The sequence below is a fragment of the Triturus cristatus genome, chromosome 5_2 (assembly GCF_964204655.1).
Source record: "Triturus cristatus chromosome 5_2, aTriCri1.1, whole genome shotgun sequence".
Taxonomy (NCBI): domain Eukaryota; kingdom Metazoa; phylum Chordata; class Amphibia; order Caudata; family Salamandridae; genus Triturus; species Triturus cristatus.
In genome coordinates, this window is record NC_140588.1 from 1,099,335,536 (window position 1) to 1,099,356,414 (window position 20,879).

The 20,879-nt window shown below is 43.3% G+C and overlaps 1 protein-coding gene across 2 annotated transcripts in view; it reads left to right on the forward strand.

Annotated features, from left to right (window-relative positions):
* Positions 1-1,178: 1,178 nt before the first annotated feature.
* LOC146829762 (nicotinamide N-methyltransferase-like) overlaps positions 1,179-20,879 on the forward strand; it is a 61,279-nt gene continuing 41,578 nt past the window's right edge. For both annotated transcript variants that reach the window (XM_085606725.1, XM_085606726.1), the window contains exons 1-2: positions 1,179-1,392; positions 15,794-16,001. In XM_085606725.1, the coding sequence (XP_085462851.1) occupies positions 1,245-1,392; positions 15,794-16,001 (356 nt within the window). In that variant the 5' untranslated portion in view covers positions 1,179-1,244. The remainder of the gene's footprint in view (positions 1,393-15,793; positions 16,002-20,879) is intronic.

Here is a 20,879-nt window from a genome sequence, read left to right on the forward strand (position 1 = left end):
TGCTCATGGTCCCGTGGTTCTGACATCCCCAACTACAAGTGCAAGTGTTGAAAGATAAGTTTTAAAACTGGCACTGTCGAAAGCAGTGCTGCATTTGAAAGTGCAGGTACATTGACTACAGACGTCGCTGGTGTCTCTGGACATTTGCATAACTGTAGATTTAAATCAATGCACTAATAACTCCAAAAATACCCTTCTTGAAATGTAGGTATTATAATGTTTTGGAATCATTTAGAAATTGGTGGATTTTGTGTTCATGTGTTTACATTTTATACGTTTTGAAGAGCGTCACTTATACAGATTAAACATTTAAGTTTAATTGGTGCTGACAAATCAACTCGTACTGCGGGAGGACACACACCCACTCACCTCTTAAAAGGGGTTTAGAAGAGGGCTTGGCACCCCCATGCTCCCAACTCGTACTGCGGGAGGACACACACCCGCTCACCTCTTAAAAGGGGTTTAGAAGCAGGCTTGGCACCCCCATGCTCCCAACTCGTACTGCGGGAGGAAACACACCCGCTCACCTCTTAAAAGGGGTTTAGAAGCGGGCTTGGCACCCCCATGCTCCCAACTCGCACTGCGGGAGGAAACACACCCGCTCACCTCTTAAAAGGGGTTTAGAAGCGGGCTTGGCACCCCCATGCTCCCAACTCGTACTGCGGGAGGAAACACACCCGCTCACCTCTTAAAAGGGGTTTAGATCGGGCTTGGCACCCCCATGCTCCCAACTCATACTCTGGGAGGACACACACCCGCTCACCTCTTAAAAGGGGTTTAGAAGCGGGCTTGGCACTCCCATGTGATACCTGCTCCCAATGTTGGGAGAATCCTATCTCCTGGTCAATATCCTCCTAGGACACTGGGATTCGATTCAGATACTCAGCAATCTGCATTTATTTTTGCACCTGTAAAATAAGGAAAGTATTTTTAGGTGACTAAGCAGAGAGAGGAAAAGGAATGGCAGCCAGTCAACTTCACGGCGCGCCTTCTGAACGTTGGAAGGTGGCTTTGAGATATGCACGCAGGCTAACCATCATCAAAGGCAAGGTAAACGATCTGTCAACAGAGGACGGAAGCCATATGTGATCTGCAGTGAGTAAGCAAAGACCAGAAAGAAACAGGAAGTAGGTCCTGCTCAGAAACATATAAAACACAAGCTCGTCTCGAGGAGTACCGGACATACTTAGAAGACTCACCCAGAAGCAGCCGTCCCTGTAACTTCACTTCACTTTGTGGCAGAAATGGAAGCAGATTTGTCCATTCAAAGTATATATGAGGAACATTACGACGCACAGTATATACTTGAGACATACTTTAAAGCCCAGGGTCCATTCCTTGAAGACTTACTCCTGCAGCCTCTGAAACAGATGGAGGAAGCGTTCACCTCATGTGAGTACAAGTGCACGGATTGTCTTTAAGCAGGCATTGTTATCCTTAAATGCCCTTCATTCTGTCCCATTAATGGAACTTTACTGCTTATCTTCCTGCAAAAGAAAACATTGTGCTGCACGAAAATGTTTTGAGGGACACTGATGGAAAATGCAAAGCTAGTAGGAAGTTTGAAAAGTACATTCGGGAAGCTAATGCTGAAATTCTAAACAGGGTGCAAACTCTGATATTTAGTATGAGTTTTTGGTGTTAATGAATACATTGTTTGCTAGTATTCTTTTCTGGTGGAAGGCTTTGCATATTTTGAGCATTGGCGGAATCGGAGACACAAGTTCCACAAGGTCACGATGGCTTATCAAAGGGAAACAGAAGGTCTCACTGAAGCATCGATAAGTGCCCATTCAGGAGCATGGGTATTTTTGTAATTTTTTTAAATCATTTGCTGTTATTGAGCCACAGGGTGTGTCTAAAAAGAAAGGGCCATAGTTATCACTTTTTCACGCAACACAGCAAACCACCTGCGCTACGTTGCTTGAAAGGGCAGGAAGGCACCGTATTTAACATTATACAGCACATTACTATCCTTTTCTAGCACTGGCGCACTTTTGGCTGCTAGCGCAGGCACCCTTGCATCATGGTGGAAGTGTGCCTGTTCGTAGGCAGGATTATTATTGTGCAGGAAGGGAGAATGCATCACACGTAGAAAGAGGGAAAAAACAAGGAGAAATAAAGATATTTCTCCTCATTATGCCTCACCTGAGGAGGAGTAGCATTTTGACGCATTGCCACGTCTACCACCAATATCTGTGAATGCACCAAAATCCATGCGTGGGTGACTGAGAACACCCACGCTCCACCCATGAACGCCTCCATGGGGCAGAGTAGCAGCGGTTTTTGCTGCCTTGCTTTACTCCAGATGTATCAAGCCATGCAGGACCATGCACGGTGGCATTGCATGGCTTGATAAATCTCACTTAGGTTTTGCGTCACCTTTGCGCCCCTTTGAGTCGCTCAAGGGTGATGCAGAACCTTGCTTAATGTGGCCCCAAGAATTTAAAAGGGCATATAACAATCCACAAAATAAGACGTAGCACATCAGATACAACTATGCATAATGGTTTTCATAAATTGTCTTTAGGGTCAACACTTAGGGCCTGATTATGAGTCTGGCAGTCCAAGGACCGCTACACTCATGGTGGTGCAGCAGTGGCGGTCTTCCGACTGCCACATTTCGACCCTAGTGGTCATGGCGCTTTGGGTCCACCAACTGAGCCAAGGAACAGCTGTGTCCTGGAGGTGGCCCGACAGTCAAGAGAAATCAATACGGTGGTCCTGCCAAGCACATTATTACTTTTATCACCGCCACTGATTTCATGGTGGTCTTTAATCCATGAAAACAGTGGTTGTGATGAAAAAAGGGGGCCCTGCAGGGCCCTCTTGTGCCTCACCCCTTATGGATGCACACAGAGGGGCGCAACATGGTCCCATTGTGTGCATGCACAGAAGTTCCATCATGGCATGTACTTTGGAGTCAAGGCCGTGCTGCAACTTTCTTTGACGTTCCCATTGTGGTGCCTATTTTATAGGCCCCATCGTTGGAACGGCACAGTAAATATCCACCAATGAAAAAAATTGCATTATTGGGCGGCGGTCCTCACGTGGGTTTGGTGGTGTGGCGGTGGGGTGGTCCCACATCCGCACCGTCAAACCCATAGTTGGGCCCTTAGTGCACAATTCACTAGTGAATGAATGAATGAATGTCTAGGACACATTGAGGATGAATTATGAAATCATCATGTAACAGATGTTAATAGATCTACAAGATCCCCTATGTCCACCTCCCACCTTCCACCACCCCAGCCCTTCTTTCTGACCTCCCTAACAGCTTTTTTCGATTTTTAAATATAGTTTTTGTAAATGTGTAATGCATATGTAGTTAATTTTACATGTAAAGCACATTTATACAACTAGTGAAGTGGTGCTATAAAAAAAACAATGTAAAATAACAATATACCTAAAATTGCTTTGACTTTCTTTAGAGGGATAGAGCTAAAAGCCAAGTCAAAAGTGTAAATATTGGGTCGTAAGTGGAAGTTTGTTTCAAAGGAAAATATATCTTTATATGTGTAAAATGTTTGAGGAACAAGATGCCAGGCAGCTTCAAGCTGCATCCAACAACAGAAGCATAACATATGGGCATGATTTTAAAAACTGACACACTCTGTGGGGGTCAGAGTAGACACTTGGCAGGTGCAGCTGGGCAGGACACCCTTGGCTTTGCATTCACTAATTTGCAATTACCAAATAGGTAATTGCAAATTAGCAAAGGTAAAACCATTTGCACCTATGGTCCTTTTGGCCCATAGGAATGAATGGAATCATATTATCTAATAGCGAATCGCTATTTACCAAATCGCTATTAGGAAATACTAAAGAGTCACAAAAATGTTACTGATTCACACTTACATAGCATTTTGTGATTCCCAAATAGCGATTCGGTAAAAATCGCTATTTAGGAATTTTAAAATGCTTGTTTGATACATCTGGCCCTAAGGGATTTAGGGGCATATTGTTTCAGCTTTCATGCAGCACAGTGCAGCAAGACGCCGTGCTGCATTGCTTGATAGGCAGGTAGGCTCTTTATTTAACAGAATGACCCATTTCTGTCCCTACCTTGTGCTGGAGCCCTGTTGACTGCCTAGCGCGAGCGCAGGCACCCTTGTGATGTGGTGCAATGGTACCTGAGTTGTAGAAAGGATTGTTTTTGTGAAGGAAGGGACACCTTCCTGTATCAAAACAATCCTCTGAGGCCTTTTCCCTTTTCTATGTGTGCTGCAGAATTCAGCAGATGTACAAAGAGGAAAAAACAAAGAGAAATAAAGATATTTCTGCTCGTTACACTTTCCCTGGGGAGATGTAGCATTTTGACCAATTCCCAGGTTAACCAGTGTTGGTAAATCTGGGAATGGGCCTAAATCCATGGGTGGATGCATGGGAGCACCCACACCTATGGAATGCCTCCCTTGGGCAGAGTTACTCAACAAGGTGATTTGTGCAGCATTGTATTACTCTGGATTTATCAAGCCATGCAGGGCCATGCCAGGTGTTCTTGCATGGCCTAAAAAGTCTGACAAGGATGTTGTGCTACCGTTACGCCTTCTTCTGCAAGGGTGTTGCAGAACCTTCATGAATATGCCTCTCAATTTTTGCCTTCCTTCTGGTTTTTGCTATCAAACAACTTCTCCAAGAACTTGGTAAATTCATGTCCAAACCCATATATGGCCGTAAGGTCTTCTTTATGCATTTCACAAAATCATTTGGGGCCAGATGAACGAACCTCAATTGCATGCGCAAATGGGTTTGCGACCTGTTTGCGCATGCAAAATGTTACAGAGTCATGTACAATTCCTAATTACCGAGTCACAACTTTTTGTGACTCGCTAATTAGGAATGAATGAGCCGCAAGCAGTAAGGGGCATGCCGAGGGCGTCTCTTCCTAATAGCGAATCTGTACCCTATGTAAGAATGTTTCGCAAATTACCACCCTGTTCAAGAGGGTGGGAATGGAGTCGCAAATGACCCCTTCCCCTTTGTGACTCTGTCCAAAAATACTTTTTAAGGGCTGGCAGTGGTCCCAGGGACCACTTACGGCCCTTAGAAAATCAAACAAAAGCACTTAATTTTTCCTTTAAGGAAAACGGATTGCATTAAAAAAATAAATCTTTATTGAAAAGCAGTCCCACACATGGAAATCTGCTGAGCCCAGTAGGCCACCATCCCTGGGAGGGCCAGCCATTCACAATGGGGTCACAGATTGTGAGTGCCTCATTAATATTCATGAGGCTTGCATTTTGTGACTCCATTGGGAATCGCTAACAGTGTCTCTGACAATGTTGTACATTTGCTTTTGCGACACGCAATTTTTCGCAATTTGCGAGTCGCAAAAGCAAATGGTCCTAAATCTGGCCCTTGGTCTCCATAAATATGCAGAAGATGTGAGACAATCAATTAGAGATACATCTGATAGTGCCTTGTTGATCCAAAGCCTATGTTACCTTCTTCAGATCCTTCCCAGGATATTTCCATGGTTAGCGCCTCTTGTGGGTCCTCTTCTTTCAGAGACGTTTCTCCTGCACCTCCATCTAAGGGTTTGGAACTTGAGAGAGTCACCTTAGAGGCTCAGGTTGTTCAATTTAAGTTGCCCTTTGTATTCAACAATCTTATCATGCTGAAATTCCAGCCGGTGTGCAAGACCCTGCCATTATTTTGTAGTATTATCAATGACACTTCAGGTATCTTACAGTGAACCAATTAAGATTTTGGATTTATTTGAAATTGTTTCTTGAACATTTTTCAGTCTCCACCCTTGGAAGGCAATAGGTTGCCAATAGGCATTATCGAAGCAGTGATTTCCATCCATCCATCCATCCATCCATCCATCCATCCATCCATCCATCATCCTATCTCCTTCTCTCCTTTCCACCTTTCCCTCTCTTCGTCATTGGACTGTTAGAGGTTGTTTTTATGAGCTTCTTGGAGATGAGACTCTCTGATGTTTCTTGTTACAAATAATTGCGCTGTGACACCTACCTCTGCTGAAGCTGATGAAGTGGGATTGTTTATGGTGCCTCTGCATACACCTATTGCACCCTTGGAGCACTACAAGTAATACTGCCCCAGAGCTCAGGTCATCTGCCAAAATGTTTGAATGTTATTGGTTGAGGAGGTAGCGTTGAATGGTTCATGTGAAGATGCACAACATCATGGATAATGTTGATGCTGATTTCACTTAAATGACCTTCCAGTATACATGTTCAGCTCAGGAGATTACCAGGTAACTCAATTAACATACTCTTTTAAGGTAGAGACTGAATTTCTCAGTGTAATGTGTCATGTTGTCAGTGTAAGAGTTTGTACATTTACATCTACATGCTTCTCATAGATGGCACGAAAGAGAACTTTGAACGAAGAAACGACAAAAGAGATTTTTATGTATTTTTAGATTAAATCATGTAAGTAGCTTCACCGTGTACTCTTTTCACTATGTGATAATATTCTCCACACAAAGAGCAGATGGAGCTAAATACAAGGAAGTTTGAATATTCCTCACTAGGGGCTGTATTATGTGAAGTGCCCGGCGGTGCAATGTGTATGGGCTCCCACTTCCAGGCCCCTGGGGCACTTTAATATTACAAAAAGACTCTTGTGTGACCCTTTCTGGAATACAGATAGCACTGGCACTATCATAGAGTGTTACTTCATTTGCTTGCGACTTTTGTCCTATGCAAATATGGGAACCCCCTTGCCTCTGTCCCCATGCTGAATTATGGAGGTTGGCGCAGAGGCAAAGAAGTTGTCAGGAGACGCACTGATAGCGCACCATCCAAAAGGTGGTGCACTGTCAGTGCACCCCCTAACTGCAGCCCTCTGGGAAGAGGAAAGAGGGTCCTTAAGACCCCCCAGACATCCCTGTGCAGGCAGGTGCAGTCACTCACTGCACCCTCATGCAAGGAGATCTTGAATCCCCCTTCAAAGAACAGGCTGGTTGCAGCCTGCACTGTGAAACATGGAGCGGCTGCTTCAAAACTCATGCTATATAATATGACACAAACAAAGAGAGTACACAGTATTCTGTAATATGGTCCCAGGTCTACCTAATAATACAATTTTCTAAATTCCTGCTATAAGCTTTAACACAAATTCACATTACGTAGTGTGCTTTTCATGGACATCACCTCTCACTCGCATTCCTACAGGCCTGACTGTTGCCAGCAGCCCGAGTGACAGTAACTTTAAGTAATACATCAAAATGCTGGCTTCCTTTTTGAGTGTAGGTCAAAACAAAAAGGTGCAAAATAACATCTGGGTGTTTCCTGTTTGCATCATAGTGGAAGGGTGTCTTATACGAACGTTGAACCTTTTCCCACTGCGTATGTGTGTTGTACATGCAAAGTCAGAAAATAAATGAGAAATTAAAGCATTTCTACTTCATAGCGCCTATTTGAAATGGATGCTATTTTCTCATGCTAATCCCTGTCCACTTATTTAAGTAAATGAGGCTTAACATCAGAAACCTTGGGTGCTTGCATGGGAATACCCATGCACCACCAATGGTATGCCCTATGGTGCTAAGTAATGCAAAGAAGAGCCATGAGCTCCTCTGTACACATTTCAACTGATTTTCCAGTTCTAAACAAGTTTAGAGCGACATGGGCGAGAGGTGCCATGTAGACGTTGAACAATGTTGGGCTGAGGGATGAGCCCTGGGGTACGCTGCAGATGACTTTGGAGCAGAAAGGGGGAGGAGGATGCTCTGGGTTCTGCCAGAGAGGAAGGAGATGGTCCAATCCAGAGCCTTGTCTTGGATCCCAGCGTCGCAGAGGCGTGTGTGTCGGGTGCAGTGGCAGACAGTGTCGAAGGCGGCTGATAGGTCCAGGAGGATGAGGGCCGCGGTTTCTCCGTTGTCCAGCAGGGCTCTGAGGTCATCGGTGGCTGCTATGAGGGCAGTATTGGTACTGTGGTTGCTGTGAAACCCGGACTGGGACGGGTCCATGATGTTGTTCTCCTCGAGGTAGCGAGTCAGTTGTCTGTTGACGGTCTTCTCGTTGACCTTCGCCAGTAACAGGAGCAGGGAGATGGGCCGGAAGTTCTTGAGGTCCTTGGGGTCAGCCTTGGGTTTTTGGAGTAAGGCATTGATCTCTGTGTGCTTCCAGCACTCTGGAAAGGTTGCTGTCTTGAAGGAGATATTGATGGCTTTCCGGAGATGGGGTGCGATGGTGGTGCTGGCTTTGTTGAAGATGTGGTGTGGGCATGCGTCCGACGGAGATCCAGAGTGGATTGTTTTCATGATTTTGATGGTGTCGTCATCGTTTATGTTGGTCCAGGAGAGCAGGGGGTCGGTGCGGATGGTGGTCGTGGGGACGGAGGTCTCAGTGGTCGTCGGGGTGGTCGGGACGTTGAAGTTGTCGTGGATGTCTGCGATCTTGCGATGGAAGAAGGTGGCAAGGGAGTCGCACAGGTCTTCCGAAGGTGGGATGTCGTTGGTGTTGGAGCTGGGGTTGGAGAGTTCCTTCATGATGTTGAAGAGCTCTTTGCTGTTGTGTGCATTGTTGTCTGGGCGGTCTTTGAAGGTGGCCCTTTTGGCGGATCTGATGAGGTGATTGTGTCTGCGGCTGGCGTTCTTGTGGGCTGGGTAGCTGTTCGGTGTCTGTTCACGCTGCCATTTCCTCTCTAGCTTTCAGCAGGTTTGCTTGGAGGCCTGGAGGTTTTCAGTGAACCAGCTGGATTTCTTGTTGGCGTGCCTTTTGGAGGGTTTCTTGATCGGGGCAAGGGTGTTGGCACAGTCGTCGATCCATTGTCTGAGGTTGCGGGTGGCTGTGTCGGGGTGGGTGGGGTTGGCGGGTGGGCTCCGGGCGAGGGTGGTGGTTAGCCGGTCTTCGGTGACTTTGCTCAAGCAGCGGCGGGGAATCTGTTGGGTGCGGTGGTGCATGGTGGGTTTCCAGGAGGTGAAGTTGATACAGCGATGGTCAGTCCAGTGGAGCTCGGTGGTGTGGTTGAAGGAGACGTGGGCACTTGCGGAGAAGATGGGGTCAAGCGTGTGGCTGGCGGAGTGGTTGGGTGTTGTGGCAAGTTGTCAGAGTCCCAGGTTGTCAATCAGGGTGGTGGAGTTGCGGTCGTTGTTGTTCTCGAGGTGGAAGTTCAGGTCCCCGAGAAGGATGTAGTCTGTGGAGGCGAGGGCGTGTGTACTGACGAAGTTGGCGATGGAGTCGCTTAACTGTGGTCAGGGTCCGGGGGGTCTGTAGACGAGAGTTCCTCTGAGGGTGGTGTTGGGATCGTTGTGGATCTGGAAGTGCAGGTGTTTGGCAGTGCTGAGGGTGTCGTCGGTGTTGGTCGAGACTCTGAAAGTGTTCTCATGGACGATGGCGATTTCTCCTCCTGCTCCGTTGGTGTGGTCCCTGCGGGTAATCTTGTAGCCGTCCGGGATGGCTATGGTGATGTCGGGTGCCGAGGAGGGGCTCAGCCAGGTCTGGAAGGCGATGTCAGGGGAGGTTGAGTCGAGTAGGTCCCAAAGTTCAACTGCATGTTTGCGGGCGGAGCGGGTGTTGAGAAGAATGCATCTGAGGTAGTTGGGTTCTTTCCTGGTGGGTGGATTAGCGGGTCGGATGCTGTTGAGCTGCAGTTCCGGCAGGAGAAGGGTCCTTGGGAGTGCCTCAGGGAGGCTAGGAAGCAGGTGTGAGAACGTCCGTTGTTGAGTGCGTGGAGGGTGCTGGCATCGTAGTGGCGTCGGGTGTCGTGGTGTTCGCAGGGGCCAGGGTTACTGGTGCTGGGCGTGGTCCAGGCATGGACGGGTGCAGATGGCCTTGCCTTAGGCGTGCCTTTGGCACGCCAGCAGCACGCTGCTGTGCACGGCTGCCATATAAGGGGAGGTGTGAGGGAAGAGCAGCTCGGAGGCGGGAGCGGGGCAGTGGATGGGCGAGCAGGGGGGCAGGGCCGCAGGGATGCAGCGGCGGGAATACGGGTGAGGAACGGCAGAGGGAAACAGAGGGCAAAACAGGGTACAGAATCACAGAAAGGAAATAGAAGCAATATGGATGGAAAAGACAGTACAAAAACAATACAAAAACCAGTACAGGGCACAGAATCGCCAGAACCAAGTACAGCGAGTGAGCCACAAAAACTTCCAACCCTCTCCCAAATCTAATTAAATTGGCTCTTGTGTGGCTGGGTTTGCAGGATGTGGGGGTGAGCCTGTGCGGTACTAAAGTGTTATCCTCCCTTTGAAGACAAATTTGGCTACTTCTTCCTCATCCTGCTTTCTGCTGTTCTCCAACTGCAGGACATCCTTTGTCTCTTTAGCAGGCCACTTCATACCTCATTAAGACAGCTTGACTCAGCCCGACATAGGCTAGCCAATATGAGAAGTGTTGCTGAAAGGTTGGATTTTGGCTTACAGAAAAGAAAGTTGAATGACTTATTTTCTGTGATAGTTATTATAAATCTAACGTTTGCAATTTGTTGGATTTATCGTAACTATCATTTTAAGTCCTCAAATGACATTTTTTGCTTGCTCTTGTCAATATTTCTACTTTAATAAAATATTCCACTATGAACCGGTGGAGCGAATTATCAACAATGAGGAAAAATAAAATGTTCGGGTTTTCCCTCACCAGGGCATATACAACATATGTTCTAATATCCCTTCTTTTAGTTACATGGCACCCTACCCCTGGGACACCTAGGGGAGGCCTTAGGCCTGGCTTATGTATATATATAATTTAATTTTAAGGGCAGTCTGCAAAGCAGGACTGCCTTTAAAATGACAGCAGCCAACACAACAGGGCACACTCCAGTGAAGGAAATCTACAGGGCCTCTAAACCTCCCTGCCCTATTTTATACTAAGACTTATAGGTAGTTTCAATACCCCGTGCTTTATTACATACTAGGGACTTATAGGCTGGCGTATATGTCAATATATAAGGTAGATTACTACTTTAGAAAGTACCTTTAATTACAAAGTTGAATTTGCATATGATTTAATTTTGAAGGCAGTCTGCAAAGCAGGACTGCCTTTAAAAAGACAGCAGCCAACACAACAGTGCACACTCCAGTGAAGGAAATCAACTGGGCCTCTAAACCTCCCTGGCTTATTATATACTAGGGACATATAGGTAGTTTAAATCCCCCTTGCCTTATTAGATACTAGGGACTCATAGGGGTCTGCCATTGCCAATTGTTATTGAGACTAATCAACATATACTTTTAAAGCAGATCACTGGCCCTGGGTCTGGTAAGCAGAGCCCAGGGCACAAACAGAGTCAGTTACTACCACTATCCATCAAATAATTGCAGGTGATCAGGGCTAAAAGGAGGACTTTCTCACATCATCCATGATACTACACCTCCTCCCCAAACTGACAATAAACTCCTTTGCCTCTGCCAAAGAAAAACTCCATTTGCAGTTCCTTTTGAGGACTCATGTGGACTTGGACTTGAGAAGATAAACTCTTCAGTGAGATTAACATGGTCCCTGTATCCAACCTGCGCCCCATCGTAGTCAGACTGAACTTGTGACTTTTTCCTGATCTAGCACGAACAGATACACTTGATTGGTTGTTTGTGCCGTTCATCTCATTTTTTATCAAAAAAATTAAAAACTCAAAACTCCGGTTCTATTGAGGTCATTTTATTTATTCAAATTAACTCTATTGTTCTAAATTATTTCTGGATTTTTCTTATGTTGTTTTTTTTAAATTTTTATTGTTTGATCACTGCATAAATACTTTATATATTGACTCTATTTATACATTGCCCTAATTTAAGCTGACTGCTTTTGTGCCAAGATACCAGAGGGCAAACACAGTTTTATTTAATGACTTTTGTAAAATCACCATACTATACTATCTAAATTTATAGAGCGCATGGCGACTCGAAGGCATCCCATAGGCATAGTCAACATAACTTACAGGATAAATGTGAAATATTAGTTGTTGAATAGGCACGTTTTGAGTAGTTTCTGGAATGTGCATTCATTGCCTATATACCACAGTGCCATTGGAAGGGAGTTCCAGAGAGTGGGGGCAATGAAACTAAAAGACCTTCCTCCGCTTCCAGTTTTTTGTATGCGAGGGACAACTGCCCTGTGTTCATTGAAAGAGTGAAGGGCTCTTGTCGGGGTATAAAGGGTTATGAGCTGACGAATGATGGGAGGACCCTGTTGTCTAAGTTCTCTAAAAGGAATATAAATAGCTTTAAATTTGATTGTCTGGGGGACTGGTAAACGATGAAGGTCCTTAAGACCTATTCTCACTGACGTATGTCTTGGTATTTGTAACAAGGTACATGCAGCTGCATTCTTCAAGACATGCAATTTTCTAATTGGGTGCTCCCAGAAAGAGTTGATTGAAATAGTCCAGATTAGAGAGGATAAGTGCCTGAACCACTAGTCTTCTGGATGACATGGGAAGCAAAGGGAGTATATTCCAAATCATTCAGAGAATTCTGAAACAGCAGGTGTGAGTTTTGTGGCCTGGGTCTCAATCATTAGGGTTTTATTCAGCCAAACTCCCAAACCTTTTTATAGATGTTTTGGGAGTGGTGGGCAAACCTAAACAGTCCAGTCAGCCCATAGACCATTGGGGAGAGAGATAGTTCCCCAGAACCATCAACTCAGTTTTCTTGCCGTTCAGCTTCTGGCATGATTTGTCAACCCACCTGCCCACCACCTCCATGCAAGGTCGCAGAATTGGAGAAGACTTTTCCTGATCTGGTGTAAGTGAGAAAACCAATTGGGTATCATCCCCCTCAAATGGTTTCCCAATATCCACCAGTGTTTACATGGATACATTAAAAAGGGTTCAGATTAAGAAGAAGTCCTGTGAAGAGGAAAAGCAATGAAGGAGAAGGAGTTCTCGTAAACCTGGAAGATTCTGTCAGAAAGAATGTTGCTTAGCCAATTCAAGGCAGTTCCTGATAAACCGGTCCTGTGAATATTTTGTAGAATAACTTCATAATTCACAGTGTCAAAGGCAGCTCTAAGGTCAAGAAGTATAATTGCTGCTATGTCACTTTGGTAAAGCCTTATTTTAGCATCCCCCACCAATGCTAGAAGGAGGTCTCAGTGCTATGGTTAGGCCAGAAACCAGTTTAACTGGAGAAAAGTCTATTGTAGGTTTCAATGAATTCTTAAAGATGCATATTAAATGTTTTTAAACACTTACCTAAGTCTTGAAAGTTGGGATATGGGGCGATAATTTGCCAAGTAGGTGGGGTCTGCCTTGGGTTTCTTTAAAATGGCTTTGCTTGTTTGTTTAAAAGAATTGTGTTTATTATTTGAGTAGGGCTTCCACCCCTCTGAACTAATATCCCAATTCCTCAAAGAGCTGCATCGCGGAGTGCCCCCAAATCCCCAATATGCTTACAGTGCAGTCAGGAGCAGCGGAGACAGAGACTACCACATGTAGTTTCGTAAATACCATTTGTTTGTATGTGCGCAGTACTTTTGTAGTAATGCTAAACGTCGCATAAAGTGTAGTTTGTGTAATAGACCCCGTAGTTCTTAATTTTCTATTACCATAGTTGGCAGAGGAAGATACATTAAAGCATATATTTAGCATTGCTTCATATATAATATTAAATCTGTCATTCCGAAATCCCAAAACACCACGATTTCCATATCTGAATCTCTAGGGAAAAAAAATGTCAGAGGTCCATCAGTACGTGGCTGAGTGTTGAACCTTTAGTTCACAATTATCACCCCAACCTATACAACAATGGATGGCTTGTTCTTTCTTGCAGTTCCTTTATCTTTTATTTATCAGCTAAGTGGTAGACAGAGAAACACAAATGAATGCTTTAAAGAGTTGAGGGTCTGTTTCTGAACTCTGCTATGGATGGCAGGTCATGGGATCCAAAATAAGTAATTGATTGACCCTTTGAACTGAGTGTTGTAGTCTTTATGTCCTCATTATCAGTGTATCCTTCTTTTATATGAGAAGAGAGTTGTGAAATCTTTTCAACAGTGTCAACATAGATATCTGTTGTTTCTTGTCTCTAGACACAGTAACATCTCTGACTGACAAGATTAACAAAGCCTGAGATCAGAGTATCGGAGAGATGCTGTCTTGATTATTTGACCTATCTCAATTCAACAAATGTGATATATATTGAGTCAGGTTGATGTCAGTAGTGTAATGCTCTTAGCACATTCGCTCAATGTCCCCTCCTCATTAGGACTTCCAGACCCCTGAAGTCGAGAACCGTTTTTTATGATGGCGGTAGGGCTTTGCATGGGGCTGTACGTCAAGTGCACATCATTAATGGTGTCTTAGTGAGGAGTCATTCTTTGCTCTGACAAATGTAGTCAGATTGTGGCTGAATCACTGTCCAAACAGAAGTGATTTATTGCTATCAAATGTACTTTAATTATGTTATTCATTATTTTTATCCTCTAACTTAGAGCACACATGATTTGCAGTCCCATAAGATTGAGTTTACTTTTTTTTTTAAAAACATGTGCCCTTCGATAATATTGCTTTTTTTAAAGTCCTTGATGCCAAGAAGACAAATATAAGAATAGAGCTGCTGGACGTATTAGAAATATCCATGATGTAATCTCTTCAAAGGACTTTCAATTGGAGCCTATATGTATCCACCTAAAGGTAGTGGCACTGCTTTTGAATTCCTTTGTGCATGTGCTGTCTCAGCAATGCAAGCGGTGTTGGTTGATGGTGGATTGAATGTAGGCTTCCTAGTCCTTTTGCTTTGACTGGTGCCCAAGCTACCTGACCATATGTTTGCAGGTTGAAGGGAATAACAGATTCTCTCAAAGCAGAACACTAGCCATCACTTATGTTTGCCTTTGAGAACCACCTCTAATCTGCTGGCTAACATAATCCATCTCAATAGCATTAGAATCATCTATCACCTCCTTGGTTAGAAGGTTAGTCTAAATGAAGGTAGAAGTGAGGTGTTGTTTCTCGATTAAGGGTCCTCAAATGCACGCACAAAGTAGTGAGATTGGATTTAGCAGTTTATACCAACCTGTATATACTTATATTCACAATATTATGGTACTCAACTTTCTGAATATGGGTCCAGATCTACACTTAAATCATGCAACACAGCACAGCAAGTGAAGTAACTGGGCTGTGTTGTATGAACAAGAGAGAGCAGAACAGAGACATATCAACAAAGATGAGATGTGGCACTGTTCTTCTGTCTCTCTGTGCTTATGTACGTTATGCTGCCATGCGCCAATGCAAACACCCTTGCACCATGGTGTTTCTGTTGTGATCAGAATAGTTTTTTGTGCTGCAAGCGTTCCCTTCCCAAACAGACACTATACCGAAAGGCAATTTCCTCTTTGTAGGTTATTTCCTCTCTGTGCAGCACACAAGCACAGAGCAAAACATGAGGAAAAAATAAAACTATTTCTCATCCTTCTGCTAGTCTCAGGATTGCACAGGAGTTTGGGGCAAATCCAGGTCTACAAGTCTTTGTAGATACAGATTTTCATCACAATTCATGGATTGAATTCACAAAAACATCCATGCATCACCCATGGAAAGCATCCTTGAAACAAAAAAAAAAAGGCAACACATTGTAGCGGTTTGTGTTACTTTGTGTTACAGTCCAACTCAAATCGTGATTTGCATTGGATTGTACATACCAACACAACCCTTAACGTTGGGTCTGTGTATAACAACCTGATGCAAAGTTTTGGGAAATCTAGGCCTTATTGTTTGACAAGTCAGTACTTAAAACTCGATATGGTAATAGACGCCCCACCGTTGATGACTGTTATTCATTTGAGGATTTATGAAATGTAAAATTGTATGTGGTGCTTGAGGAACATCTATTCATGGGGCACAACAACTATCCTCTTTAAACTTTGTAATTCAGGTGATGTGAAGGGAGATATTCTGATTGGACTGTCCATACCGCCCACTATTCACCAATTTCTACCAGCTTGTGAATTGTTCCGCGAGGTCATTGTTGCCCAGTACACTGACACTTGCCTTCAGGAAATCAAGAAATGGTGGAAAAAAGAACCTGGAGCATTCGATTGGGCACAATTTCTTCAGCTTTCATACGAGGCCGAGGATGACAGGTACTGTACAAATATACATATTGCATGTGTTGGTATTGCATCACTTACTCTTGGTTTCATGTGATCCATTTGCTATCTTTCTATGTAACATATAAATGTATAGGAATTCTTCTGGTCACTGTGATTTTTGTGATACTCTGCCCATTTGACCTAATGAGGGCATTATTTTTGAGACCAGAATATTATTAGGCCTGGGTAAAATGTTGGGTATGATGGAGTAAGCTGAGTAATTTTGCGCTAGTATTATAACATGAAATTACTGAAAATTACACAATTTCATCCACTTGTGAGATTCTTAGACATTCGTGGAAAAAATGCCTAGCTGAAGAGCCAGGTACAGAGAGCGAGTGGCTTCTGGCATCTGCTGTTGCATTTAGCGCTGTTTCCTTAGTGCAAAATCCATCCTAAGATCCGTTTTGGACACAAGGGTGCATTTTGAGGTAAGAAAATTGGATTAAATGTTAGGTTACGCTTCCAGCATTATTTTGTGTAATTGTGCATATTTTTGCTGTAATTTTACGTAACTATGCTACTGTAAATAAAACAAGTTATGCCCACCTATGATTATAATTTCAATTAACAAAAACATAATAATATAAAAGCTCTAAATTAAAATGTGACCTAAAAAACTGACTACATCATTTGGATGTTACACAAGGAAGGCTCATTTTTCAAATTAATACTGCTAAATACCATGAATGCTGAAGAATCAAATTTGGTAATGCACCCTAGATGATTTGAAGAAACACCATTATCTTTCCAAGGACAGAGAATATTCTACATGGTATGTTCACTGCAGGAATTCATAAGGAGAGAGAAAAAGAGTTCTGACATTTGCCATTTGAATTTCTAACTCCACTGCAATCAGAAACCATGCATCTGCAAATTAAAAATAAATGTTGCGATTTTTGGCCAATACTGTTTATTCTGGCTGCTTTTATTTGCACATGAAAATGGGATTTCTAGAGAACTGCTGATTGCATGAATGATGGCAAAGAGAGGATTCTCACATTGGTCTTTTAATCCACCATTATACAGTCTGTATTACGGGTTGCATCATCTTGTGGCAAGTGCGGTTCTGAAGGCATTTCTTTCAACATCACTGTAGTAATTGAGGAAGAAACAGATATAAATACATATAAGTATTTCTTAGAATTACATGGTCGTGGAGCCAGTAGAGAACAGCTCTATCAGGCTCAGCAGAAAGGACCAACTGAACCAATGCATTCAATTCTTAGGCAACACAGAGATTCTACAGGTGACATCATAAAGAATAAACTATATTCAGAAGAAGCACATTTAACACTACAACATTACTACATACCTTCCCTTGTTTTCAAACTAAAATATAAAAAGAAACAAGAAGAAAGGAAAACTTATCGAAAATGAGCAGGAAGAGTACGAGGTCTGGTACTTCTTCTCACTGAATGAGTAGGCATGGGAACTTGCTTTACAACAGAATCAAGAGCAATACATTTTCTCTGAGTTTCAGAACTAGCATCTGACACGTCATCAGGATTGTGAAAGTCTGAAGAACTAGAACAATGAACAACTTTAGAACTTTTGACAAATTCCACCAGTCCCCACCTTCAACTTGAACAGCATTGTCATAGTGTCTTCCCAAATTTGATTTCCCCTTTCTTGGCATAAATAGGAGACATCATTTTGACAGAGTCACCAACGTTGAGATAAGACAATTTGACACCTTTCTTTGAGTCGAACCAATTTTTCTGTTTAGACTGTGTGTCCTGCACATTTTCTTTGACAAGAGGCATGAGTTTATCAATACTGGTGTCAGATTCCACCCATTTCGTCATCCACCCAGGTCTAAAAAATTTATTGGCTTTTCTACTTCTCATGAGAACACAGGGTGCAACTTTAGTTGAAGAATGCGGTGGGGTTCTAAAAATTCAAATCATGTCATTAACAGCACGCACAACATTGTGATGTCCCACTCTGGCCCATTTGACACAATCACCAACAACACGATTCATTCTCTCTACCAGACCGTTACTCTGGGGATGATAAAGTGAGCTCTTAACATATTTGATACATGTAGACTGAAGAAATAGCTGAAATTCCCTGCTGACAAGTTGCTTGCCATTGTTAGACACAACTATATCTGGAAAACCTTCCCTCAAAAATACCTCAGTGAGGAAATCAATGATAACTTTGGCATTAGCTTCTTTGACAAGTTTTATCTCAGGCCACTTGGATGCATAGTCCATAATGACTAGAACGTACTTATTCTGTAATCATAAAACATCATAGGACCCCTGGACATCAATCCCTACCATAATCCATTGTCCATCAGGACACTCAATGGATAACAAGTGAGGGGTAAACACTTTCAGAGACTTATCTGAAGTCTTGCAAACACAGCACTCTCGAACCATGTCCTCTACGTCAGTATCCATGGATGGCCACCAAAAGGCATCCCGAATACGACATTTTGTGAGTGTGGCACATAAATGGCCTTCGTGAGCCCTTTTCAAAATGTTAAGCCTGAGAGAACAAGGCGGAACGAGTTTCTCACCTCTCATCAATAAACCATCCTCTAAGGATAACTCACTTTCAATCTTGCAAAAGGGTTGTAATGATGTAGAGAGAACTTTTTCACGCGGCCAACCATTCTTAACTAATTCACAGACATCATGAAGAATGGAATCAGCTAGAAAAGCGGATGTTCATTCCTCTTCTGACCCTACTTTAAGTTCAGGGATATCAAGAGTGGCAACAACACAATCTTCACAATCTTCGTCAACAAGGTAATTAAACTTAATGTTGTCTTGTTCATTTTTGCTAACTGGAAACCTAGAAAGAAAGTCTGCCCTGAATTTTTTTTATGCCAGCAATGTGCTTGACATCAAACTGATACTGCAACAGTCTAGTGCCCATTCTAAGAATCCTAGGTGTGCAGCACTTACTCACCCAGAATGTTCACAAGAGGTTTGTGGTTCGTAAGGAGTAAAACATGCTTACCCCACACATAAGGGTGAAACTATTGTATGGCCCAACAACAAGCCAACAGCACCTTCTCAATGACTGAATATTGATGTTCGGCAGCTCTCAGAACTCTAGAGGCAAACCTAATGGTTTGCTCAACACCATCAACAATTTGAATTAACATAGAGTCTAGACCGACTTGGCTGGCATCAACAGTGATATAACAATCATGATTGGGATCAAAAGGTTAAAGAGCTTGACAATTAGACAATCTCACACTTTCCAATGCAAGCCCACACTCTTCACTCCTCTCAAAGGGCAGCCCTTTTTTTAATAGGGCACTTATGGGGCGAACAATGGTGGCGAAGTAAGGAATGAATTTTGAATAGCATTCACAAAGCCCTAACATGGACTTAATACCACTCTTGTCTGATGGAGCAGGAGCAGTTGTGATGATGGCTTCTAACAAGTCTGGCTTGGGACTCACACCTTCTTGAGACACAACATGTCCAAGGTATTCCACTTTGTAGCAACCAACCTCACACTTTTCTGATTTGAGAACAACAACATGCTCTTTGAATAAAGATACAACTTTATGAAGAACAATATCATAAGTTTGGGTCTCTTGTACAAAGACTAGAACATCATCCTGAAACACCAGAAAGGAGTCTAAACATCTAAGGATATTGCCCATGACCCTTTGGAAGACAGAGGTTGCAGAGGATAGCCTGAAAGGCATGTGATGGTACTGGAAAGTGCCTAAAGGAGATACAAAGGCAGTGAGGTGTCTGAATTCCAGGTGGAGCTCCACCTGATGATATGCAATATTAAGTTTAGAAAAGCACTTAGCTCCCCTGATGGCAGCAAACAAATCAGATATTTTTGGTAGGGGATGAGAATCAATCCATATCTCCTTGTTAAGGGATCTCAAGTCGACACAGACCCTGAGTTGACCATTCTTCTTACGGACCACCACCAAGGGAGAAAGACACAAGGAGGACTCGGCCGGCTCAATGATTCCCTTAACACACAACTCTTTGAGCGCCGTCTCCAAGTCAGACCTAACGCTAAAAGGTGCTCCTCTAAGTTTCTGTTTGACAGGTGCAGCACCATTCTTGATCACAATCGTATGTTTGAAACCACTTATCTTACCTAGATGATCCCCAAACATGGAAGGAAATTTGGTTATCCACTTTTGTTTAGTGTCATTTTGTTTTGTGTCATCATGTCACTCCACCACTAACACTTGTTCAAGTGTGCCAGGCTTCAATATCATACCAAATAAGCCCTGGTGAAACCACCCAAGAATGTTTAAGCCTTTGAAAGCAACATAAATGTTGCCCTTTATGCTCCTCCCTTTAAAAGACATTTCATCTTCGAAAAAATCCAAGAAGATCAATCTTGCGTCCTTCATGAGACACGGGTGATCAATCTGGAGGGGACAACTCAATTGATTGTCTCCATGTCTCCACAAACAATTTCTTCATTATCATCGTAATACGGGCACCTGAGTCTACCAGTAGGGGAAGAACTTTGTCCCCAACACCTATGTCTGCAATAGGGTCTACACAAGAAGAAGGATCACCTTCAACAGCTTCATAAGAGAAACTGATATGCTTGTTTGCATTCTGTGAAACTAAATCACTCTCTTTGCAAATTACAGAACCCCCCTCTGAATCACTTTCAGTCAGAATCAACCACACACACAACAGGTTTCTTTGAGTTTTGCCTCTTTGGACAAACCTTGGCAAAATACCCTACTTTCTTGCAGAAATTGCATGCAACAGTAATAGCAAGACATCTACTATTCTTGGTATGAGTGGGGTTGCCACACCTAAGGCAAATATTAGGATTTATTCACTCAGGTTTGACAGACTTCAGAAAATGTTTGTTAGAAACATTCTTCGATTTGGTATGAGGCTTACTAATCTT